At 40.0% G+C, this 27,156-nt stretch overlaps 1 protein-coding gene across 2 annotated transcripts in view; it reads right to left on the reverse strand.

The window, feature by feature from the left end:
• The window catches only part of PLPP1 (phospholipid phosphatase 1), a 118,928-nt gene extending 92,044 nt beyond the window's left edge, over window positions 1-26,884 (reverse strand). For both annotated transcript variants that reach the window (XM_030843310.2, XM_030843306.2), the window contains exon 1: window positions 26,406-26,884. In XM_030843310.2, coding sequence (XP_030699170.1) covers window positions 26,406-26,463 — 58 coding nt within the window. In that variant the 5' untranslated portion in view covers window positions 26,464-26,884. The remainder of the gene's footprint in view (window positions 1-26,405) is intronic.
• Between the last annotated feature and the right edge of the window lie 272 nt (window positions 26,885-27,156).

Below are 27,156 nucleotides of genomic sequence, written 5' to 3' on the forward strand. Positions count from 1 at the left end.
CAAGTCACTAAGTCATAGAAAAGTTAAGATATAAATCACAAAATAGTTTGATATGAATGAAAATATGACAAATCAAAATTTAAAGTATAAAGTTAAAATACTACACGTGAAAATGTAGTCTTAAATTTATACATTAGAAATTAATGAAACATTCAACACAATAACTTATCTTTTAAAAGCTCGAGAAAGTGAAAGAATATAGGAGATTAATGAAATAGAAAAAGGAAAAATCAGATCAATTGGTCAAAAAATCAGATCAAAAAAAAAGATCAAAAAAAAATCAGATCAATAAAACCAAATGAGTTTTTTTTTAATATAAATTTATTTATTTTATTTAATTTTGGCTGCATTGGGTCTTCGCTGCTGCGCGCAGGCTTTCTCTAGCTGCGGCGAGCGGGGGCTACTCTTTGTTGTGGTGCGCGGGCTTCTCATTGCAGTGTCTTCTCTTGTTGCGGAGCACGGGCTCAAGGTGAGCAGGCTTCAGTAGCTGTGGCTCTCAGGCTCAGTAGTTGTGGCTTGCAGGCTCTAGAGCACAGGCTCAGTAGTTGTGGTGTACGGGCTTAGTTGCTCCACGGCATGTGGGATCTTCCCGGACCAGGGCTCGAACCCGTGTCCCTTGCATCGGCAGGCAGATTCTTAACCACTGCGCCACCAGAGAAGCCCCACCAAATGAGTTTTTATAGGTTAACAAAATAATCAGTCTTGCTCAAGTTTAAGAAAACAAAACACAAATACAGCAAATTATTAAAAATTTTAAACAGCACTAACTATATTTCTGAGCTAAATTTTATCAGAAACTCACAAATGTGAAGCAACTCACCCAAGAGTACACAGCTCTTGGGTGTGTACTAAGGCAGATACCAGGATTACCCAGTTGGTAAAGAGGGAAGCCAGGATTTTAACAAAAAGGTCCTCTTCTTTTCATATCATACCACCTCTCCTTTAGGAACGGACACTAACCACCAGGGTCTCAGTTTCTTAGCTACAAATGAAAAAGAAGAATGACATCTCTCAGGTCCCTTTTCAATCCATGATTCTATGAGCTTAAGCTGGTCTGTGTAGAGACAAACAGCTGATTTCCTTCTGTTGGTTAGACTGGGGGTGAAGGTGGAGTTACTCTGTGTGACCTAGCATATATCTTAATCTACTACACTTGGGTTGATTGAGCCATCCTAATGTGTAAGTACACTTTGAGGCAAACTGTGGAAGAGAAATAAGAAACCTCAGCAAAACTTACAAGAAAAATAAACAGCAAACTTACAAGAAAAATAAACAGTGAGGGAACTGCTTCTAGGAGCCTATGTTTTACCAAAAAGGTAATGGATAAAACCCATATGTAAGAAATAGTCTCCCTTCCAAAAAAAAATCCAGCATATATAAATTTAACCATGTTTGTTCATTTCTCTACATGTATATTTGGGTCTAACAAGTAAGTCTACAGTTACTTTCGTAAAATTTGCTTCTACAAACCCTTTCATTTTCTCCTTTTAGAAGTCCAAGGTTAAAAGTAAATAAAATTTTTTTGGCTCTTTACTACTTTGTGTTACCTGAGCAGTTTTTAGAAAATTCTATTCATTCCAAATTTAAGGAATGTTCTTTATTTGTTGTCCAATTCAGTTTGAACAAAATACATTTTGGAGAGAAAAACATGCAATATTTTTCTTGCTTTCTTTGGAAACAGGTGTTGCAAATCTTTCCAGAATCACATGAAAAATCTTCCTGCCAGTTGACAGGAGTTGTATGTTATTTCTGAACATAAAGAGTTTTCTTCCCCTCCTTTATAAAGGATCATTAAATGTCCAAAAGTAAAGAAAGTCATTCAAAATTTTACCAACTTAACTAAGTGAAACTAATAAGTCTGCCAGGTAAGATAGCTTGTTTCCTCTACAGATCAAATGCAGAGACTCCTTCCTGATTCTTAGTCCTGATCATTTGACAAATGTTTCATGTCTAGCACAGCTAGACATTCATATCTGACACTCAAGAGAGAATGCAGAGTAAAGATGAATATCTGAAATTTCAATTATAAAGGGGATAGCTGAAGCCATGAGATTTTATGAAGATCAGAGAAAGTGACAACAACCATAATGTTAGAAAGAAAAAAGGAAGACAACATAGCCAACTAATAAGCAATGAACTACCAGGTAAGTAGGATAAAGAACATGAAAGAACAGTGTCAGGGAAAATGAGGGGGCACTTTTCAAAAATGTAACACTTTTTACTTAACTCCCTGACAGTATGCTAGATGGTCTTTAATAACTTTAAAGGGGAAATGTTATTACATCATTTTGAAGATGAAGAAACCTGCCCAAGGCAACTTAGGTTGCAAAATTAGGATTCAAACCCCGGGTCAATGAGGCCGTGAGCCTTCTGGGTTCAGATCGTCTTAACAATAGCAGATGCCACTTAAAAAGCTAAGTAGAAAAAGAACACACAAGAGGTCACTGATGAATCCTGATAGAAGGACTGCAGTACTCTCTGAGTGAAAACAGAAAAACTGAAAAGAATTAGAGAATGAGAGTAAGTGGGTAGAAACTTTTAAATGCCTTGTGATAAAAAGGAAGGAAGGGGGAGAACTTCATCTATACCCTGAAGGACAAATACGGCAAAAGAAGGTTAATGATTTTTTTTGGTCTTCTCTATGGTGCAAAAGATGTGATAGTGAGCTGATGTGGTAAAATGCAGATGGTGGGAGAGGAGGACTTGAGAATGAGGATGAATGGATGGAGCTGGATCCATAGGAGATGAGAGGAAATGTAAGCATACACAAACGACCAAGACTATCAACTCATCAAGAGCAGGGCTGGCTAGTGTTGGGGTTTTTTTTAGTGTTTCCTGTTTGATTTGTATTGCTATGCAATGTAGTCAGGTCCTGGTTACTCTCTGGGGATGTCATATCCAGTTATTAGTATTGGCTTCACCCTTTCCCCGTCCCACACTCCCCTGGGCCCTTTGGCCCTGATGAAAACAGTGTGGCAAAAGGGAAGAAAGGGGGCTGAAACAGTGTGAGCACCTCTATGGGTCTGGTACCATACTGAACATTTAACAGTAATTTTCATTTAATCCTCAGAATACTAGAACACAAGCTCCAAGAAGGCATGAATATGTTTGTTTTGTTCTCTGATATACCCCAAGCACTTAACACTGTGCTTAGAACAAGGCAGGCCCTCAACAAATATTTGATGAACAAAGAGTCACCTTGGTATTATTATCCCCATTTTAAAGATGAGAGGATGACTCAGAGAGGATAAGTAACTTAAAGTCATACATGTAATAAGGGTGAAATTTAAAATGTTTAACAACTAGTACTGCACCAGCACTGGCCACTCAGAACAGATGCCAGTTGGTGCTGGAGGAGCTGGGTTCTGCTTCAGCCTTTTAGTTGTGGGATCTTGGGGAGGTCCACGGGAGGGCTGTGGGCAGGGGAACGAAGACTCAGATGTATACCAGCCTTGATAGTAAGTGATGCATCCAGGATTCAAACATACACTTATCTGACTCTAAAGCCTTCTAAATGAAGTGGGAAACAGTACCATTTGCTGAAAAATGAGGAGAGCAGGAGATAACTGGAGGTTTAAATAGAGTAGAAAAAAATATTCAAAATACCTGCAATGGGAAACAATTAGTAATGAATTAAAGATTGATACCCAAGGTCAGTCTGTTGCCAGACAATTTAAAAAACAAGAATAGGATGATCCAACTATAACAGGGTAGAGAGAAATGAGGAATAAGAGAAATATGAATGGGCAAAGCAAAACTACAGTATAAGGATTTTCAATTCCAGGTAAATAATTTGGATATACTTCAAAAAGAAATGAAAAATCAACACTGGCTCCTGAGCAAGAAAGGACTTGATGAAAGCTGTACCTCAAGAAGATGAGTTTGTGCAAGGTAGAGGGGGAGAAGGTGAAGAGTATGGAGCCACATGGGAGGGATCAGTGGTCAAGAGCGCTATATATTTGGGTGTGACTCACAGAGATGGCACTCAAAGTATCCAGGGGCAAGAGTTCAAAGAACAGTGCACCCTCGGCTTTTAGGAACACGTACATTCTGGTCACTGGCTTGTAGTCGCCACCTCTCTGTGGCTGACATGGTTTTACTATAAAAAGTACTTAGTTATCTTGTTGGTTTTCTGTTTAAGTTGGAACAAAAGGGATAAAGTGCAGTTTAGATATAAGTGACATTTACCAAAGAAGGTTTTTACTTTTTGTGGTTTTCTGTCAATAATTACCTATAATATCCTCAACCTTGGAGTCTCTTAGTTCATTAAGACTCTTAAAAGAAATTTGTGTATGTACTTAAACAGCTTTAAAAAAAAATCCAGGACAATTACGTGGACAGTTTATTTTAATATGGACCCTGAGATTTCCGCACAAAAAACAAGTTAGCCTATTTATTTATACGATAACAAAAATAAAAAGCAGAAGTTGGTCACCTGTTGTTACTGTCCCAGAAAGGCACACAGTGCCAACTGGCCAGGAACAACATTAATTCCTTCCACCCTCTTATGGTAACAGCTGTTCCCTTTTTTTTTCATGCTGGCAAAGGTCACACTCAGTAGCAAACTTTCCATGTAGATTTCTACATGCAAAAGGCAAGGAGATGGCTGACATAATAGGGTGTGGGGAGAGACAGCTGATTTTTTTCTATTTTACTTTCTCCTGGGCACTTATCAGGAATCTATTTTGGGCTTCTTTGATATTTGAAGCTATAACTATTAATCATTTCTCAGCCAAAAAACCCCCCCAAAAAACGCTGTTTACATGAAGCTGGACTTGGGGATGATATAAGCACATTTTGAAATAAGCAAAAAACTACAGCAAAATTATACAGTAACATTTACATCATTAATAACCACCTAATTAAAAATGCATTATGTTAAGTGAAGAGGCCAGGCTCAAAAGGCTACATATTATATGATTCCATTTACTATATGGCATTATATGACATTCCGTTTATATGACATTATAGGATGAAGAACAGACCCATGGTTGTCAGAGGTGGAGAATGGTGGGAGGAGTTGACTAAAAAAGAGAAGCCTGAGGGAATTTCGGTGGGCGGGGGGAACAGACTAGTTCTGTATCTTGATTGTGTGGTGGTTACAAGACTCTAAGTTCTAAATTGTCTAAGTTCACATAACTGTATCCCAAAAGAGTGAATTTTACTATATACAAATTTTTTCTTAATGTTGGCTTAAGCCTCATATCACCTCTCTCAACTCCCCTCACTTGTTTCAAACCTCTTCCCAAGCTCCAAACAATGACCCCACCCCCTCCACCTAGCTAAGGTCTACTTGCCATTCTAGCTTCTTTCTATTCAGCTCCTCCTGGAATCTTTCCTTTGGTGTGGCATGGTGGGGTCCCAGATGGAGCTGAGGCTTTGTAGTCAGATACACCTAGTTGGGTTTACTCTGGGCATTCTCCCAGTTACTACTTGAGTGAGCATGGGCAAATTATCTACCTATCTAAGCTCAGTTTCCTCATATGGTGGATGCAAATAAATATAATTCATGTACCTCCTTGTTGTAAACTAAGAGCCTAGTAATATGCCTAGCATATTACCTGGCATATTAAGAGAGCTTAATTAAATGCTTATTCCCAGATCTTTCTCCTCTGCCTACTGCCTTCACAACCAATGCTCTCTTTCTGAGTTTCCATGGACCTGATACATACATAAAATTATCACAACACTTAACTGATGTATTGGACTTATTTATCTCTGGCAAATAAAATGGGTCTATGTCTCTCTCTGATCCCTGAATTCACAAAGGGCAGCATGTTCGTTGCCTGATAGTTAATAAATTGTTTGAAGAATAGCTTGTCCGCCTGATCTGGTCTTATTGTTAAAGAAGGAAGTACTGGAAGAGAGAGAGAAGCAGGCAGAAAAGGCCAGAACACACTGAGATAGTCTGGGATGGGCGACCCGAGAAGTTTTCCAAAGTTTCTACTAAGATGTTGTATACAGAATTACAGCACAAAAACTGCAAATAACCTAAATATTAAAAAATGGAGGTAAAGTGGATTATGCCAAATACAAACAATGAAACACACATAACCATTAAAAGTAATTTTGTAGGGGCTTCCCTGGTGATGCAGTGGTTGAGAGTCTGCCTGCCAATGCAGGACACGTGGGTTCGCGCCCCGGTCTGGGAGGATCCCGCATGCCGCTGAGCGGCTGGGCCCGTGGGCCATGGCCGCTGGGCCTGCGTGTCGGGAGCCTGTGCTCCGCAGCGGGAGAGGCCACAGCAGTGAGAGGCCCGCGTACAGAGAAAGAAAAAAAAAAAAAAAGTAATTTTGTAGGAGACTATGTTAAAAAGAGTACATAAAGTAATATCCCAACTTGTTGTTGTTTTTTTTTTAGAGCACAGGTTTTTTGTTTGTTTGTTTTTAAATTCTTTTCTATCAGAGCATAACTGATTAACAATGTTGTGTCACTTTCTGGTGTACAGCTAAGTGATTCAGTTATACATATACATGTATCTATTCTTTTGCAAATTCTTTTCCCATTTCAGTTATTAACAAAATACTGAGCAGCGTTCCCTGTGCTATACTGTAGTTCCTTGTTAGTTAACTATTTTATTATTATTATTTTTTATTTAAATAGACTTTATTTTTTCCAGAGCAGTATTAGGTTCACAGCAAAATTAAGTGGAAGGTACAAAGATTGCCCACATACCTCTTTTCCCCACACATGCGCAGCCTCCCACATTATCAATAATCCCTCCAAAGTGGTACATTTGTTACACTTAATGAACCTACATTGACAAATAATTGTCATCCAGTGTCCATAGTTTACATCAGGGTTCACTCTTGGTGTAGTACATTCCATGGGTTTGGACAAACGTAGAATGACATGCATCTACCATTATAGTATTACAGAGAGTAGTAGCTTTGTTGCCCCCCAAATCCACTATGCTCCACCTATTCATCCTTCTCTCTCCTCTAACTCCTGGCAACAACTGTCCATAGTTTTGCCTTTTCTGGAATGTCACATAGTGGAAGTCATACAGTATGTAGCCCTTTCAGATTGGTTTCTTTCACTTAGTGATATACATTTAAGGCTCCTCCATATCTTTTCATGACTTTTTGCTTAGTCTGGATGTACCATAGTTTATTCATTCATCTCCTGAAGGATATCATTGTTGCTTCCAAATTCCAAAATTTTGGAATTCCAAAAATTCTGAATTTTGACAATTATGAGTAAAGCTGCTATAAATATCCACATGCAGGATTTTGTATGGACATAAGTTTTTTACATTTGGGTAAATACCAAGGAGCATGATTATTAGATCCTGTGTAAGAGTATGTTTAGTTTTGTAAGAAACTGCCAAACTGTCTTTCAAACTAGGTGTAGTACTTTGCAATCCCACCAGCAATAAATCAGAGTTCCTACTGCTCCTCTCCCTCACAGTCCACATACTTCTTTTAAACTTCCAGTCATTTCTCAGTTTCTTCTGATTAATTTTCACAAGTGTCATGATAATTTTTTATACTCTTGAAGCCCCTCTTGAGTTTTCGAGTCCACGTGCCACATTGTAGCTAGGTTATCTTTTAATTGACAAATGTGATGAGGCTCTTAAATCCAAGTACTGCCATTAGTAAGTGGTCTCTCTACTCCTAAATATAATTTCGCATCATATCAGATGACATGAAATGAGAGCACAGAACATAAGACACAAAACTGTATGATTTACTCATCACTCTAACTTTATTTCACACCAATACCTGCTTAGGAATTGTCTATTCCCTTTAAAGAAAATGCTTTTTATTGTTTTCTCCCTCTTTTTTTCTTTTTCTTACCATTATCACTAGGCCTCAACTATATTTTCAATAAACTACAAGCTACTTGACGGCAAGAAATGAATCTTGTTTAAAACAGATGCCTAACATTGAATACAGAGTCTGATGTCTACTATACCTACAGTTTATATTTATTGAATATTAAAATAAATATAAATATGTAAATATAAATAGATTTATTGAATGATATAGATGTATATAAGCATATTTGGAAAATATTTTCTTTCTTCAAAATTAATTTTTAAAAATTTTCCAGTCATGTCCAATAAAATCAACTGCTTCTAAAATTTCAGTTGATTTTTTTGGGACCTTATCAAACTTTACTGTAATATATTGTCTTTTAGATAACTAGATTCAGTTTGGTAAAATTCTATTCCTAATTTTTTCTTAATATTTTCATAAGAAAGAGAGAATGGATATATAAATGTAGATATATATATGTGGATGTTTATATATATATAAAATGTCTTTGCCATGTTAGTATCAAAGTTATGCTGGATACATACATGATTACAAATAATGACTTGTATTGGTTTGTATGTTGAATTCTGTCTGAAATTTATTTCTTCAACATTGGAAGGATATTCTCAGTTAATACAGACTTCTAGCTTGGTCTACAAGGACTTTAGGCAGATCTTTTTTTTGGGGCGGGGGGTGGGGGAGGGATCTATCATTTCTTTTGAGAAGTTTCCTAACAGTCTTCTTTAGCTCATTTGAAGACAGTGTATTTCCATTTAGAACACAGGTTTTTTTTAAAAAGTGTCTGGAAAAATATACAACCAAAATGTTAAAAAAGAGGTCATCGGACTTCCCTGGTGGCGCAGTGGTTGGGAGTCCTCCTGCCGTTGCAGGGGACACAGCTTCGTGCCCCGGTCCAGGAAGATCCCACATGCCGCGGAGCGGCTAGGCCCGTGAGCCATGGCCGCTGAGCCTGCGCGTCCGGAGTCTGTGCTCCGCAATGGGAGAGGCCACATCAGTGAGAGGTCCGGGTACCGCAAAATAAATAAATAAATAAAATTAAAAATTAAAAAATAAATAAAAAAGAGGTCATCTCTGGGCGGCAGTAAGATTAGTAGTAATACTTATATTCTTTTCTGGGCTTTTTAGAGTTTACCAATTTATTACATGTTAATTTTAGAAAATTTGGAAATCACAGAATAATTATTTTAAAAGAAAAAACTAATCTAGATTTTACTAATGATGTTATTCCATATCCAAGACTCAAATGTCGAAAAATGGGGTTAAATGCATTATGCTGAATCCATATAATGAAACACTATGTATTTCCGAAATACAAACAGCAAAATATATTACAAACTATATACCTTTGGGGAAAGAAACAAGATATAAGAAGTTCCTCCAGTGAAAAAGTTATTTTAACTTGGAAAATCTATGAACATGGGACTTCCCTGGTGGCGCAGTGGTTAAGAATCCGTCTGCCAATGCAGGGCACACGGGTTCGATCCCTGGTCTGGGAAGATCCCACATGCTGCGGAGCAACTAAGCCCGTGCACCACAACTACTGAGCCCACGCGCCTAGAGCCCGTGCTCCACAACAGGAGAAGCCACCTCAATGAGAAGCCCGCACACCACGATGAAGAGTAGCCCCCGCTCGCCACAACTAGGGAAAGCATGTGCACAGCAATGAAGACCCAACGCAGCCATAAACAAATAAATTAATTTTTTTAAAAGAAAATCTATAAACAGATATACAGGAACATTTCATCAAATATTAACTACTGTATCTTTCTTCAAAGGTTTATCCAAAGCCAAAAAATTTCAGAAGACAATATAAGATAGTGGGGCTTCCCTGGTGGCGCAGTGGTTAAGAATCCATCTGCCAATGCAGGAGACATGGGTTCGATCCCTGGTCCGGGAAGATCCCACATGCTGCGGAGCAACTAAGTCCGTGCACCACAACTACTGAGCCTGTGCTCTAGAGCCTGCGAGCTACAACTACTAAAGCCCACGCACCTAAAGCCCGTGCTCTGCAACAAAGAGAAGCCACCACAGCGAGAAGCCCGCGCACCATAATGAGGAGTAGCCCCCACTCACCACAACTAGAGAAAGCCCGCGCTCAACAGCAAAGACCCAACGCAGCCAAAAATAAATAAAGAAAATAAAATTTTAAAATATATATATAAGAGTGAATCAGGGGAAGGTTCCTCTTTGAAACATAGCTTCTACAGAGTTTATTTAGTCTTTAGCTTAAAGAAATTGACCTGTAGCGTTTTATCTGGATATTATTTAAGCTTATAAGACAAAGCGTCCTGTGTTCAGGTGAGATCACCTGATTAAGTTACTTCTCTCTTTGAACCAATGAGACTTCCAGTCTCAGCAATACCATCCACAAGCTTCCCTTAACCAACGAAGTCTCCCTTATTAGCAGCTGGGCAAGAGACAACTGCTCCCATTCAGCAGGAAGGCCTATATTCCAAAGAATAAAAAGTGTACGTTTACTATCATACTGATTCTTGACTAAAGCTGGCAAACTCTAATGCCTTTACAGAATTTCTAGAATAGTCACTGTCTAGGAAGGTATATACATAAGTTAATTCCTCTTTAGAGACTGTTTATGGTGGTGGTTGGGGGGCAGATATTAAATCCTTTAAGGAGACTGCTTTAGCAACTGAACTTGTAGAAAAGAAACCTGACTGACTTGATTTCACCATTTTGGTACAAAATATGCATAAGAAGTAATTCAAGAATCAAAACTACAAATAAATTTTAAACAACCAAATAAAATCCAGACCTGAGACCTCAACGGCTTTTAAGAGTTCACATGACCCCACCTATAAAAAAAAAAATGTATTGTGTATTTTAAATCTTAAAAGTATTTATGTGGATCCATCATGTCTAGTCTGAAATTATGCCAAATGGCAAGGTTCCAGAAACTAAAATAAAGTTATACTAAGGTGTGTCTCAGAAGGAAAACATAAAAACTCTAACTTTGGCAGGAAGTTACCAAAGTGGCATATCTAAATTAGTAAGCTTTGTTTAAAACACACACACTTTTTTAAAAAGGCACACAAGCCAAAAAAGTTTAGCAAAATTCTTTTTTTTAATAGTTATTATTGCAGTAGCAAATCATATATCCGTTTTCCCAAAAATCTATGTTATAAAATAACTCGAGTTATTTTATACAGAAGATAAGTTGCAAGAAGGAAGAACTCCCGCAAATTATTCCTTTATGGCTAAGAGCAAACATGCAATGCTGAAACTACACAATAAACAGCAGCTGCCATGGGAAGCAAGAAAAAAAAAGACAGGCAGATATTAGTTTGCTGAATGCCTACTAAGTACCAGGTACTTTATTTACATAGGTTCTCGTTTATTCCTAACAAATCTGTGAAGCAGACAGTATTCGCTCCATTATGCAAGTGAAGAAACTGAAGCTCAACAACACTAAATAAGAATTTGTAAAAAAAAAAAAAAAAGAATTTGTGTGACCTGAAGCAAGAATACAGAGCAAAGCAGAATTCTGAAACCAAGTCTACCAGGCTTCATATCCCAAACTCCACCACATTTGGTAACAGTTACTTTGAAAAACAAGGATATCAAATAATCCAGTGTTCTCAGTAAACAGGGTTCTGTAAGAGTTCAACTATTCCTATACCATTGACCTAAAAATGGTCCCTCTATCTGGCAAGATCCTTCTTCCCCCATTGAGCATATCACAGGAAATCATGACAACCTATTATCCCAGACTATTGGCTACTACACTCTCCCTTCTAAGGGCAACTTTTTAAAAGAATTACCAATAGCCACAGATTTCCACTTCACCAACTATTCACTTCTCAGCCCACCCCAATTTATTTTTTTTAACATTTATTTTTTTAATAAATGTATTTATTTTATTTATTTATTTTTGGCTGCATTGGGTCTTTGTTGCTGCACGCGGGCTTTCTCTAGTTGCCGCGAGCGGGGGCTACTCTTCGTTGCGGTGCGTGGGCTTTTCATTGCAGTGGCTTCTCTTTGTTGCGGAGCATGGGCTCTAGGGGCACGGGCTTCAGTAGTTGTGGCTCGTGGGCTCAGTAGTTGGGGCACACAGGCTTAGTTGCTCTGCGGCATGTGGGATCTTCCCGAACCAGGGCTTGAACCCGTGTCCCCTGCATTGACAGGCGGATTCTTAACCACTGTGCCACCAGGGAAGCCTCCAGCCCACCCCCAATTTAAAAATGGCTTTACATAAGGTTATCAATGACCTTTGTGTAACTAAACTCAATGACACTTTCCAAGTGTTATCTTACTTACATTTCAGGAGAATGTAGACATTGTTACCACTCTCTCCTTGAAGCATTCTCTTCACTTGGCTTTCCAGAAACATTCTCCTGGTTTTTAAAGTGTTCCCTCCCTCTCAGTCTTGGTATTTTTCATTTCCTCCAACCAATCTAAAAAGTTGGTGTTTCTCATAGCTCGGTCCTAAACCTTCTTTCCTTTTCACTTTATAACTTCTTCCTGAGATTTCATCAATTCTCATGACTTCAATTACCATGAATATGACAATGACTCCCAAAAGTCAGACAGTTCCTCTGAGCTTTCGACCCATTTATCCAAACAAGGACTTGATACTTCCTCTTGGAAATTTCAAAGGCACCTTAAACACAACACGCTGAAAATAAAACTCACTATCTCATCTCCACCCCCCTTCCCATCTCAAATGGGTTCTCTCCTAGTGCTCCCCAGCTCAGTTATTACAGAAACCAACGTCTATCCAATTATGCAAGCCAGAACTTTCAGAACTATCTTTGACATTTCTCTCTCTCTGACTTCCCACTTTAAATATGTCACCAAAACCTGCCCATTTTACCTCTCAGATACCTCACAAATCCCTTCAAACTTTTCTCCATTTCCACCAGCACCTCTTTACTTTCACTACCATTATCTCATTTGGATGGCTGCAACAGCCTCCTAACTGATCTCCCTAAATCCATTGTTTTCCAGCTTCAATCTATTATTCCTCCCTGCAGCCAAAGTCACCATTTTAAAAAGCTACCCTATCCTCCTTATTCAAAACCCTTTTTATAAACTCGCATAGTACCCATACCTCTCCTTCATAGCACTTATTGGTTCATTTTTATATTTATTTGTGTGATTATATGCATCTCCACTGCCTAAGACAGAGCCTAGCACACAATATGTGAACTAATATTACTGGAATAAACAAATGCCTACTATGTAGTGGACACTGCATCACAGCCAAGGAGAACATACAGATGAACCCAGTCCTTTTCAGATAAAGAAACTGAAGTTGTCAACTTGGGTGATTTACCCTAGTGGTAGGTGATAGAACTAGAATTCAAACTCAGACCAGTATGCTTCCAGTGTCCATATTCTTTAACTTTTATGCATCCTATCAATATAAAATAATTCTGTAAAACTTTTATACATTAGTAAAAATAAATGGAAACTTTTTTTTTTTTTTTTTTTTTTGCGGTACGCAGGCCTCTCACTGTTGTGGCCTCTCCCATTGCAGAGCACAGGCTCCAGACGCGCAGGCTCAGCGGCCATGGCTCACGGGCCCAGCCACTCCGCGGCATGTGGGATCTCCCCAGACCGGGGCACGAACCCGCATCCCCTGCATCAGCAGGTGTACTCTCAACTGCTGCGCCACCAGGGAAGCCCTGGAAACTTATTTAGTATCTTGATAACATACAAAATATTTTAATAAAGTTCTGTTGAAATTGCAAGGTAACACCCTAACATTTAAACTGCTTTAAAATAATACAACAGTCCATTCCCCTCTTATTTTGAGTAATCATAGTTTGCACAGATATGATGCTAGCCCCCTCAAAAAGTACCCATTCACCCCCTTTATTATACACAGTACTAATGTGTCTTTATCTCCTATAACATAAACACCTTCTTCTGAATTATATTCAGATAATACACTAAAACATGCCTATGGCTAGCCCCTATATGAGCTATAACATTTCTGCCACAATTGTTTGATGTACCTTACAGTTCAAAATGTCAAACTCTTCTGCTTTTAATTTACAAAATATTCAACCAAGTTATGCTGTCTTCCAATCTCAATATTTCATTCCTTTTTATAAAATTTGATTGATTGATTTTGCCGCACTGGGCAGCTTGTGGATCTTAGTTCCCCAACCAGGGATCGAACCCAGGCCACGGCAGTGAAAGAGCCGAGTCCTAACCACTGGACCGCCAGGGAATTCCCCTCCAATCTCGGTATTTCATTCTTAATTATGAAAAGTCTGAGGACATGAAGTAAGGGTAACTATAACAAAATTTTTCCAGCAATCTGCTCTTTTTTCCTAGTAAATTGTAAACATAGGTTGAATTATAGTTGATCAACCTAAAGGACAAATTCCTTACTTCAGGAAATTTAAATTACTATAAATGTGACCCTTAGATTTACCCAACTGAAAATCAGAACCTCCACTACAATCTCTTCACTGGGCAGCAACCTCAGGCCTTGTGAGGTACATCCTCATGATTAATCCTACTGGCCCTCTTCCTCTCAAAGAAGCTTCACCCTCTCCTGACTTCCTCTTGGAAGGTAAAAACAGACTGTAGCAATATTCACTTCTTTGTTTTTTTAAACTTTCCTTTTCCTCACTCTCCTCTTTGCCTCTCTTTTTATCAGAAGAAATTAAGTTAGCCAAAGCCAATATCAGGGCCCTTTGGGCTACAGAGGCTTATGAGTTTAAAATTTCAGTCACAACTACTCAGTGTTTTTAAGTGTAAGTTTTAAATTATTAGCAAACAAAATATGACTCTTAAATAGGACTCAATTTTGTCAAGATTTTCTTACAACTTCGGCCATGGTATTTTAATTATGATGTACATATTTCTAATTGGTGGTGGGTTTCCAGGGCTACAGGATAGACAAAATTCCTTAACTGTTCAATGATAGCTATATCCCAATGCCCTACGTAGTAATGAATCATTCTGCCAGCTACAGCTAAACAGTAACATTAAGGTCTCACCATTCCAATCATTAACTGGCTAACAAACTGCAAGACTAGTACTGAGGAAAACACAAACATAATCCTAGATAATGTTATTATTTTATTTCAAAGAACATCTCTCTCCTATTTACTATTCTTAAAGTCACTGGAATAGAATATAGCACAGGTAGATATAAAGTTAGAACAGATTCCCCTGGAATTTCAGATCTTTGCCAAAAGAATTTGAGTCTTAGCCGAAGACAAATTGCTGTTGATACAGATGACAATCTCCTGATAATAAGCAGACTAGGTTAGAATTGTGGTTTCTTTCTTTTTTCGTTTTTTCTTTTTAATTTGATAGTAGGTGGACATTATTCTTTATCTTATTTTAAACTGAAAATCTTCCTTCACTGAAATTTCAGTGAGTCTGACCAAATTATATTTTGCTTTGGCTTCTCAAGGTAGCATATGTTACCATTTCTCACAATATGGCTGACATAAGAGTAACCAACTAGTTGCAAGATTTCATGAGCCATTTGGTCACTGATAAAGTCATATACCTATGTGTGGCAAAAGAAGAGACTCAAGAAGGGGCCTACTTTACTTGGTATCAGGGCCCATGTTTCCTATATCACTACTTCCTGGATACTTCAATCAGTCTTCAGCTTTTTCCTATTTTCTTCTGACAACACTCACTGCCTTCATGGCCAGGCTAGATTTATAATTGATCTCCTGCAAGTCTGCTGCAGTTGCTCAAAATGCCCCATTTACCATGTGCTCTTTGTTTTCCTACCCTGAGTCCAGTGGTATCAACTGCTCCAACATATTCTGCAGCTACTGACTCTCCTTAATAAGCAAGGTGTGCTCACCCCTATGATCCGGAGAGATAGGCAAGGCAGATATTCTTCTCACTATAATTTACATATAAGTAGACGAAGGAGCCCAAGTGATCTTGCCCATGTGATCAGAGAGAGTAGCAGAAGCAAGACTAGAATTTGACTTCCAAGCCAACCTCTTTCACTACCAGACCACACTCTGAACCCTTTAAAAAAAGTTACATAAACAAAATTGTTATTCAGTGAAAAATCATCCACAATGTCAAATCCTAATGCAAAAACTTATCTTCTTAAAAGCTATTTATTAGATTTGGTTAGTAATTAAACTATATTCAATGGCAGAACTTAGAATCTCTCATATTAATGTAGATATCCAACACTAGCTATAAAGTTGAGTATTACCCATAACTTGCCTAACAAGTTTTGATAACAATCACAAATTAAGAGACCTTTTCTCCAACTGGGCCACTGGGTTAGGCACAGACAATATTTGAGAAGGAGCATATTCAAAATTCCTCTCTTGTATCAATGCCATTTAAAAAAAAGTAAAATACAATAAACATCACTTGCTTCTGCTGCACTGCATAACTATGCTAGGTATATTTTCTAAATCAAATTGGGATGTCATTTGAAAAAGTGTGGGTTTTTTTAATAGTTTTTTTAAGAAAAATATTATAGAAGTATGACTTTAAATTACATTTAGTCATAGATTTAACAAACTGCCTCTATGAAGAAGACTGTTACCTAAAATTAGGACTATCCAAGAACACTGCAGATGGATGTGACTACTATATACATTTATTTTTTAAACTCTATGGAAAGAAAACAAGGAAAACTTCTTATTGATCAAGAGAAGTTATAAGAACTGGTTATGTTTAGCTGTATTGCAGCTGTACTCCAACGTGTATTGCAAGTTATTAGCTTTTGACCAGTTTATATTCAAAAAATAAAATCTTCATGTTTTAAAATGTGAGTACTCAGAGAACTTATGGCTATCTCAACCATGCCATTCACACACACCTTTGTTTATTCCTATTTCTAGTCTGCTCTTCTCTCTACAACCACAAACATTCGTTTGGGTACTTTGTCTATGAGCTGTGGGAATATTGCTTACCTAGAAGTAAAACGAGAAGATCTGAGTAAGGTATCTGATTCCAGAAAGAAACAGGTTAGAAGTAATCAAAACATCTCCCATAGTGATCTGGGCACTAAAAACTGAAATACGAACCAGGTTCCAATTTAAATGCTATTTAAACTGAAGCTAGAACTACACTAAATAATGTTCCAAAAGAAAAGTCACCAGCACATGGTATCAAATTTAAATAACAGACTGGGTCAGTGGTACTACATTGGTTTATTAACTTAACAATGATAACAACAATAGCCCAGGCAAGGAATATGCTAAACACTTCACATACACTGTCTCATACATTATCTCATCTAATTTCACAGCACTATGAGGAAGACACTATTATCATCATCTTTTTCCTCATTAGATGACAAAACTCACGGAGAGTTGAAGCAACCTGCCCAACGTCGTACAGTTAGTAATAGATGGAGTGAGAATTCCAACCCCAGAAGAGTGGCTGCCTCAAGTCTATTGCCTACTCACTCAGGCAACAAATATCTGAATGCCTACCATGTGCCACGCACTTTCTAAGCACCGGTATTACAGTGTTTCCACCCAGTAATAAAGATGGATTCTGAGCTATCTACAGGAATTATTTCCAGAATTTAGCACTAGCCAAAAGTGATGTTCCCAAAGGTTTACAGTACCTCTGCTGGAAAGTAAAAGCAGTGGTCTCAGGAGAAACTATTTTGAAATACAGACAGATTTCATTCAAATTCCTACTTCTCTCCCCTTACAGTGCTCTGTGTACCTCTTGGGGATGGAGACCCTATCTCACTCATTCTTAGTAACCTAAGTGCTGTGACATATCAGGCACTCAACTTACCATACAGTATTGTCATTGTTTGTTATGAGTCTGTCTTCCAGAGTAAGCAAGAAGCTATTTGAGATCCATGGGTTTTGTTTTATTTTTTCACCCATTTTGTATTACCAGTGCTAGGGCATACAATGAGGCTAATACCATAGGCTAATACCATACAGTTCTGTGATGATTCATGAGTTTATGTAAAACATTTACCAAAGGCTCATTTATTCATTCAATAAAGAACGTTTTTCTTCTCTTCTTCTCATTTACCTCAAGCACCTAAGCAGCCAACCCATCTCTCTTCCTGCTGACGTAAATGAACCAAAAGGCAAGGCAGAACCTGGCTTAACAAGCTGCCAATTAACTCAAGAGCTCATCCGCTACACATTTCCTATATGTCATTTTCCTGGGCGCTCCACCCTGAAAAAAGACTCAGGAAACATTTCCAAGCAGTGACAACTGAGAACTAAACCATGAGGCTCTAACTATATCTGCTGGAATGAGTTACGAAAGGTGACTCTAAACTCTATACACATGACTCATGTGAAATGCAATGAAGGATAAAGGTCTCCTTTACTGGGTAGAAATGCCTATGACAACAACGTATTTGAAGAAAAAGTCTGTGGGTATGTTACTGAACAGTGCAAATCAGTTACATCTTCCAGTATGATATACCCTCCTAGCAAACGCTTAGTAGTTATTACACGTTTGACTTATGAAAAATTAAAGTGCCTCCTCTGGACAGCAGACGCACGCTCAAAACATGATAAGCAGAAACTGACTCTGCAGCAACATCGTATAGAATAAAGATAGTCATAAAACATTTAGGCCACCTAAAATAACCACTGCTTTTACAGCCAATTAATTCCCTCAGTCCTTCATTCCTCACCCTCTTCATTTCTCAAATCTGGACCAGTCAATCTGAATTCAAAAGTTATAATCCTTGGGCTTCCCTGGTGGCGCAGTGGTTGAGAGTCCACCTGCCGATGCGGGGGACGCGGGTTCGTGCCCCGGTCTGGGAGGATCCCGCATGCCGTGGAGCGGCTGGGCCCGTGAGCCGTGGCCGCTGGGCTTGCACGTCCGGAGCCTGTGCTCCGCAACGGGAGACACCACGGCAGTGAGAGGCCCGCATACCTCAAGAGAGGAAAAAAAAAAAAAAAGTTATAATCCTTAAAAATGCATTTCCCAATTCCCAACCATACCACTTCTTACCTGAGTTACACTGGGAGTTTCCCAACTACTCTAGGCCTTAGTTCCATCATCTACAGAATGAAGATGAACAAGCTATCCTCCCTGAGCACGTTTTTGAGAGACCTCACAGCCACACAGGGCCTAGTGAGCACTAAGTAAATGCCAGTTATTATTATTATCCACTCTGACATTTAGAAAAAAGTTACAAAATTCACTATTAAGAATATCATGGATACATACTATATTCCAGCCACACTGGCCTCTTTTCTGTTACAAATGCCCTTTGCCCCTTTAGCCCTCAACGCCTGCTCTTCCCTATGCCTGGAATCATCTTCCAGCTCCTCCATGACCAACTTACTTTCATCCTTAAATCTGAAATCAAAAATGCCCTCGTCAGGGCTTCCCTGGTGGCGCAGTGGTTGAGAATCCGCCTGCCGATGCAGGGGACACGGCTTTGTGCCCCGGTCTGGGAAGATCCCACATGCCGCGGAGCGGCTGGGCCCGTGAGCCATGGCCGCTGAGCCTGCGCGTCCGGAGCCTGTGCTCCGCAACAGGAGAGGACACAACAGTGAGAGGCCCGCATACCACAAAAAAAAAAAAAAAAAAATGCCCTCGTCAGAGAAGCCTTCCTTGAGATTGCCACCCTCCAACATCTCACTCTCTTCTAATCTTGTTTTCATTCTTCCATGGCATTCACAAACATCTGTAATTGTCTTACATTATTAGTATAGAGACCTTACCTATCTTTTTCACAGTGATAATTACAGCTCCTAGCATTGTACTAAGCACATAATAGCTAATGAATAAATAAATGAAGGATGTTGCAAAGTCAGATATTTTAAAAACTTAACATTGTGTTAAACACAACATAAAAAATAGTATCAGGTTAACATATGTCAAAATAAATATCTGAGGGAATTCCGTGGAGGTCCAGTGGTTAGGCCTCCATGCTTCCACTGCAGGGGGCCTCGGTTCGATCCCTGGTCAGGGAACTAGGATCCAATAAGCTGCGTGCCATGGCAAGCAAGCAAGCAAGCAATAAATAAATAAATAAAACCTGATTGGAAAACAGGGGTAAGAGGGAGAGGGGGTATAAAGAGGTATTACACAATAGCTTTTTCTTTGTTGCCTGCTCAACTACAGATAGGAATTCAAACAATAGAATTTACACAAATGAGGATGCACAATTAAGGTCATTCAAAAAATTTAGGAATATTAAGTCTACTTTTTTACATGGTCACTCAATCATTTCCAAGGCCTGGGCAATAAAAACAGTGAAGGTGACCAGAGTGTGGCTAACTCCATTTTCTTGATTAAGCTGAAATTCAGGACTTAACCACTGTATAAAGTAACAGTTTTTCCATTTGTTTAATTACATTCTACCACAGACTATACAGATCGATTTCTACCACAGCTGGGATTACCACTGCCTGAAGATCATATATGTGGTTTTTACATGTGACTGATAAAACACTACTATTTCAAGATGTTCTGTAAGCTTCAAAGACATTCCATGAGTACTCATGGGAAACGGTTTAAAGTTTGTGTTTTTGTCCCTATTACAGAACGATGTTGATGTTATTTTTACTAAAATAATGATGTTGCTATAGGATTATAGATGATTAATTTTATTTGACAAACATATTGTGCACATTAAGTGCAAGGCACTGCTCTAAGCCCTTTATATATTGACTCATTTAAGCCTCACAACAACCATACAAGGTAGGTACTTTTATCATTACACAGCTGAGGCAACAGAGGCACAAAGAGGAAATTTGCCCAAGGTCACACAGCTAGTAAATGGAGGAGCTGGAATGTGAACCTAGGCAGTCTGGATCCAGAGTCCGTCACTACACTGTGCTGTCTATCTAATGTTTTAAAGAAAAAGTCATTCCCAATGTTAGAGTAGTTTCAGTTAAGTAAAAAACAACTCTGAGCCATCTGGGCTTTAAACCTACACAGCAAGAAGGTTGAAGGGAAGAAGGAAAGCAGGCTGGAATGGAAAAAGTGAAAATGAAAAATAAGGTAAGTAGAAAAAGAAGAGGGCCAGAAAGAAAGAAGAAAGTTACTTGTAACCACTGCTCATAATATCTGAATGAACACTTTTTCATAAAGAAAATAATAAAAGAGGCAAGACAGTGTCCATATAATCCCTAACTAGCTTATTACATAGACTGTATATTTCCCTCTCATATGCTGAATTAAGCCACCTAAGTTAGGAGGAAACAAACAATTAACATTCCAAAATCCTTTCCATAAAACTGAAGCTACAAGTTAACTGGTTCACTTAAAATGTGGGTGTTTAATGACTTACTACCAACTTCTTTTTTAGCAGGGTAAACAGTAACAATTTAAACTTTAATTTCTTATCAAAAAGAATTAGAATAATTCCACAAGCTAAGTAACACATAGGAAACTTTGGTAGAACTCAGCCAAAAATGACTAAACAAGAAAGAAATTAATAAAGATTCATAGCATGTCCATGAGTTTCCAAAAGGATGTAATTCAAAAAGAATATAAAGGAAAAAATTACTTTTCATAAAAGCTATAGAGGGGAATGCTCTCTGAATATTTCCATACTCTATTCCAAGCAAGGTAAATTTAAGTTTAAAGTCAACTGTATAAAACCAACTAGAGCCAAATACTATCAATTTCCTCCAGGCCTCTGCTTTTGTTCCAAACTAGCCATTTAAAGGTAGAAAAAGGGGCTTCCCTGGTGGCGCAGTGGTTGAGAGTCCACCTGCCGATGAAGGGGACACGGGTTCGTGCCCCCATCCAGGAAGATCCCACATGCCGCGGAGTGGCTGGGCCCGTGAGCCATGGCCGCTGAGCCTGCACGTCCGGAGCCTGTGCTGCGCAACGAGAGAGGCCACAACAGTGAGAGGCCCGCATACCGCAAAAAAAAAAAAAAAAGGTAGAAAAAGCCTTGCAACAGGAGGCCAGTCTGACCCAAGAATATACCAGTTTGACAAATTTTTGTTCATCTTTTGAGATTCCTTCTCTCTCTCTGTGGCTGAGAGGAAAGAGAACAGTTACATAAAACAGAGAAACAAGCACAGTAAACTTTCATCAGAAGCAAAAGAAGTTTGCTGAATAGAAGTTAACAGAAGTTGAAATGGCAAGTAGGATAGGCACTATGTCCTATTTATTTATTTACCTCTTTGGTATCTAACAGAATGCCCAGCACCTACTAGATAAGAAACAAATACATGAGTGAATTCACCCAATAATGAGTGAATGAACAAATAAATGTCAGGAGAAAAGGGAAGGCTGCAGACTATTTAGCAAGTGAGACCCTTTCATTAAGTATTTGATTTTTACTTGAGAAAGGGGCCCAGATTCAGGGTCAGGAAAGGGAGCACTCGTGAGGGGTACTACTTAAGGGGCAGGATGATGTCAGCATAATTACTGGAGAAGAATAAGTAACAGGGATTCCACAACCACGTATGGCTGCCAATGTTTTTTGCTGCCACATTTTCCCCTAAATTTATTGACTCTGATTTGGCATAATGGTGATACCACGTTTGCAGCACGCTGAGGTAACCATGACCCACTCCATTACAAGAAAGCCAACGTTGGAGCTCACGAGTTGCTGAGGAACTGTATTATATTATAGGAAACTGTAACTGGTGTCAAGTGCAGAAAGGGAAGTTACCTCAGATCTGTTTGGACATAACATGAGTATTATCAGTAGCGCCCTGGAGAAAAAACAGCACATCCAAATAAGGTTTTCAAGAGAGAATTTAACGAAGGAATAATCTTCAAAAGTATAGGCAGGGTTTAGGGAAAGCAGAAGGGGATGGTGGAATACTCCCACATCAGCAACATGAGAAAGTCATTATCATCTCTAGGCCTAAAGGGGCAAGTGAAGGGTTACCAGAACCCAGAAAGATCTGTAACTGTAGCTGGCTGGCACAGAAGGCCACTGAATAGAAGCTGTGACCTACTCACAAAACACAGAACAGCTCTGGCAACACAAATCCAGCAGGAGTAAACTGGCTCTTCCAGGCCTCCTGCTCTTGTCCCATTGGTCCAGGCCAACCAGAAACCAAAAAGCAAGAGCAGGGTGGAGAAAAGATCTGAAGGGGCAAAAGGAGAATATACAATACAGAAGGATATTCCAAATGACCGCCACCCAGCAAAACACAGACACATAAAAAGGCTTTGCCAGTTCCACCCAAATCTTCTAGGCATCATGAGAACCTGCAAAAAAGTTATAAACACAGGTACTTATTTGGGTTCCCACTGCCCTATATCAAGTTGAGGAAGAAAAAAAAAAGATTCTAAGAGTAGTCCTAGGTAATTTTTGTCATTTCTGCATCTCTAAGAATAAACAGACAACCCTTTTATCTATAATGGATCACATCTAGAGCAACTCTCTTCTTTGTACTCAAAGGCCATCTATTCCATACCTTCATTATTACACTTATCATGATGTGTTGTGACTCTTGTTTGTTTCTCCCTCATTAGACCCTGAACTCCTTTAGGGCACAGATTGTCTTATTCATCTTTGTATCCCTAGCATTTAACATGAACTTGGAATAGAATTAGCCTTCAATCAATGTGCACTGAATCAATTAGTGGACTCAGTGTCCATTAACTGGCAGCCTAATGCCAGGGTGCATAAAATCTAGAATGACCCTCAGCAATTAAACACTAATAAGTTTTATTCAGGACATGGTTTAAAACATTAAGCAAAAACACAGCTTTCATACCAGCCCACTACCATTCTCTATAGAACAGCTTTTCTTGTGTGCTCAGATGGTATTTATGGCCTTTTCTACAATCATAGAACTCATTATCAAAAGAGCCAGAGAAAGATGGCAAGACCATGCTCCATCTCAGAAAGGAATCAAATATACATCATCTCTCAAAATTCTCACTCTTCTTCCAAGAATTGACCAGATCCACTAAAGGAACTAATAATCTGGGTATATTATATGGAGGAACTCACATTTCCCAGCGGTGATAACACTGATTTGGGGTAGAAACGCGTATACACATGTGCGCGCATGCACAACCCACACACACCCCCACAAGCATGTTTAACTATCACTTCAACAGACGTCACCTTCTGTAATATTATAAAGTAACCATGTAACACAATCACATAACATCAGCATATCAAATGGATACACTATATGATGTTGGGTGACCATTAACAGAACCTGGAACATATTCACATTATAATTATGAATCACTTTTACATAACCCTGTACTTATGAAGTGCTTAATCATCTTTTTGTTGCTATAGTCAAATCTCACCTGTAGTTCTCCAAAGAAAAAGAAAAAAGTTAATGCCAAGTTGATAACCCTCTTTGAGCTACCACGATTTTAGGCCGCCAATCTCCTGCTGTCAGTAAGATGAATGAAAACCAAATTTAAAATTTGGTTTAAAGTGGACCCTTAGACTCCACTAGAAAGGTGAGTTTGCTATAAAAATATATTATCTCCAAAAACTTAGCATGAAAATGCTTTGTATCTCTAGCATCACTGTTCTCCTTCACTGCTGCTTGTAATGGAGTGTTGATACTGTTAAATCTAATGTCATCGTATATACCAAATTAAAATAACACTTCACTTTCTATTTAGGAATAGGGAATTCTGGGCTTATCTTGACAATACACTGAATTACTTTAAAACTCTAGTAACACAAGAACAGATAAAATGTGTTTCAAATAGATCGGTATAAGTATCTGATACTGATACTAAATGCATAAGTCCCCAAAACAAGCTTTTTCCAAAACCATCAAAGATACTTAAAATCATAAACACAATTTTATCTTTTTTGAGAGCTGTCATAAATTCTGCAACTGTTAGGCCCATGTAGCAATAAAATTACCCTTACCTCTATAGGACAATTATGTGATGTTTCCATCATATTGAAAATATAGACTGCAAGAACCTACAATTTATAAAGTTGTACTGCATATAGGTTCCTCCATTATACATGAATTAAAACAAAACAAAACATAGATTTACCATATGACTTTCTGTTTAATAACACTGAGCTACCTAAGAGCAGTATTATGTTTCATCTATCCTGGTTCAGTGTTTGGCCCAAAGAGAAAACATGACTTTTGTTTCATAAATTACCAACTCCCACAAGGTAGGAAAAGGAGAAGTTTATGTATAATTCTGACAATACACAATATGTGGCAATGACAGAATAATATCCAATATATTAGAATTATCAAAGTTACTTATGACTAAACATTTTCCTCTCCCTTCACTATAATATAAATGAAGTTTAACAAACCTCCACTAATATTCAGTACAAGTTAAAATACATTTTTAAATATAACATCTTTACCAAGGTAAGCTTTTCACTGAAAATAAATTTGAATATATTTAATGTAATTATGAATATGTCCGGACATCTGAAAGGATCACTTGTGCTTCTATAAAAATAGTGTTCCAAAATCGTGTTTCCCTTTCCTGAACTGAATTCCTAAAATTCACTGTGGAGCTATACAGTAAGTGTCTTCGTAAACAATAAAGATGTTTCATAAATAAAACGAGATTTTTCCTCAAAAAACAGGTAACAGAATTTGTAAAACTTCGGCAAGACTGCAAGCACCTAAATGGTCAGGTTTGAGGCAAGAGAGTGGAATACTGGATTAAAACCGGGGAAAATTTCCTATCACTGAAAAGCCATTATGCAGACCTGCATCTAGGATGCTGAAGCCACAGCCCTCCAACCAACGCTGAGAACTTGCCAATACCATTACTTCGATACTCAACCATGAGTAGGACTACCCAAACATAGAGCAGGTCTTCTTGTTGTCGTTTTTTCCATAACATATAAATAGTTCAAAGATACTGCCTTACACAATACATACTGAAAAGGTGAAAATCTCTCCTCCCAACGCCTATCCCTTAGCCAAATGACTTCTATTCTTTCTCGTCAAAATAAAAGAGCAACTGGCAACCAGAAGACCCACAACTGAACTCTTCTGTCAGAAAGACAACGCCAAATTTGCTGCAGCCAAAGAAATGTCTAGTGCTACTTCTGGGCTCTCACAGGAGATGGAAAGCTACACAATGGCAAGGTCTGTGCAGAGAAGGACACAGCAGGTCTGGGGCACACCATCCCCACTCCAGCCCCCAAAAAGCAACGTTCTTCAAACCTGTAGGCAGAAACCTGGCATCATCACAACCACTTACAGCCTGACAATTTACAAGCTGGTAACACCTTCTAATTAGGAGAGTTCTAATCTTTAATAGACGCAAATGTAAACGGCTTCCCACAAATAAGATAAACCTGGCACTGGCGCCAGTTACTGAGAACCCCCAATGCATCAAACCTCCCGTTTCGCTACTGAACCTGATGAGCCAGTGACCAGGCTTCCCTACAGCCGAGAGGGGAAGAGCCCACCCTCCGGGCTGGGAGTGGAAGGGGAAACAGAGGACAGAAGAGCAAGGGATGGAGCGCAGAGGCGTGAACAGCGTCCAAGCAAGGTGGGCTCAGCGCACCGCCGGGCGACAAACAGCAGCGGCCACGCGGGAGCCGGGGTGCGGGCTGCGAAGCGGGGTCCCCGGGCTGCGGAAACCGCCCCCAGCGTCTCGCCCGGCACGGCTCGCGCGTCAGGCACACACACACCCCCACCCCACGCCCGTCCGCGGCTCTCGCCTAGTCCCCTCCCAGCGGACACACACCCGCAACCCACCGGTGCACCCACACCCCCGGCTCGCGCGCACACGCCCCTCCGGCCGGCGGCGCGTACGTACCCAGCAACACGCAGAGCACATCGAGGGCCACGTACGGCAGCCGCGTCTTGTCAAACATGGTCTCGGCGCGGGCGGCAGACGAGGCACCCGATTCACGAGACCGGGCCAGGGACTGGCGACGGCTCCTCCCAGCCGGGGTAGAGCAGCCGAGGGCTGACGGGGACCCTGCGGCGTTCTGACGGGCAGCAATGGCGCCCGCGACCCCTTCCCTCACAGCTCCCGCAACCACTCAGTCGGGGCCGAGAGGCTCGTGTGCCAGCCGCGGCGGGTCCGTTGCCTCAGGCCCTCCTCGGTCGGCCGTGGCCCGCCCCGGCCGCTCGCTGTCCAGATCCAGACGCCGTCTCCAACGGGCGGGGCGTCCGGGCTCGTGCTTTAAGGATGGGGACCGGTAGGGAGGAGGAACACGGGCTCGGCCCCTCCCGCGGGGCAGCGCGGGACCCGCCTGCGCGCGGCCTCGCGGGCTGGGGGAGCGCGGCAGAGGCGGGGCGGCCAGTGAGGGGTGACGGGGCGGGGCCGGGGAAACACCAGGCCGGGGCGCGCCAGCCAATCGGCGCCTCTGGCCCCGCCCCGCCCGACCTGCGCAGCCCGCCCCTCAAGTGGGCCGCGCGGCGGACGGGCGGAGCGTGGGGTCACCTCCCGTGTGGTGCGAGGGGTGTTGCTCAGATCCATTTTCTGCCAGTGGTCGCCCAACCTGGCCTCCGCATCCCTGGCCGCCGGTCATTGCTGACTCGGGGGGAGAACTGGACTCTCG

This window comes from Globicephala melas, chromosome 3 (assembly GCF_963455315.2).
Source record: "Globicephala melas chromosome 3, mGloMel1.2, whole genome shotgun sequence".
NCBI lineage: Eukaryota > Metazoa > Chordata > Mammalia > Artiodactyla > Delphinidae > Globicephala > Globicephala melas.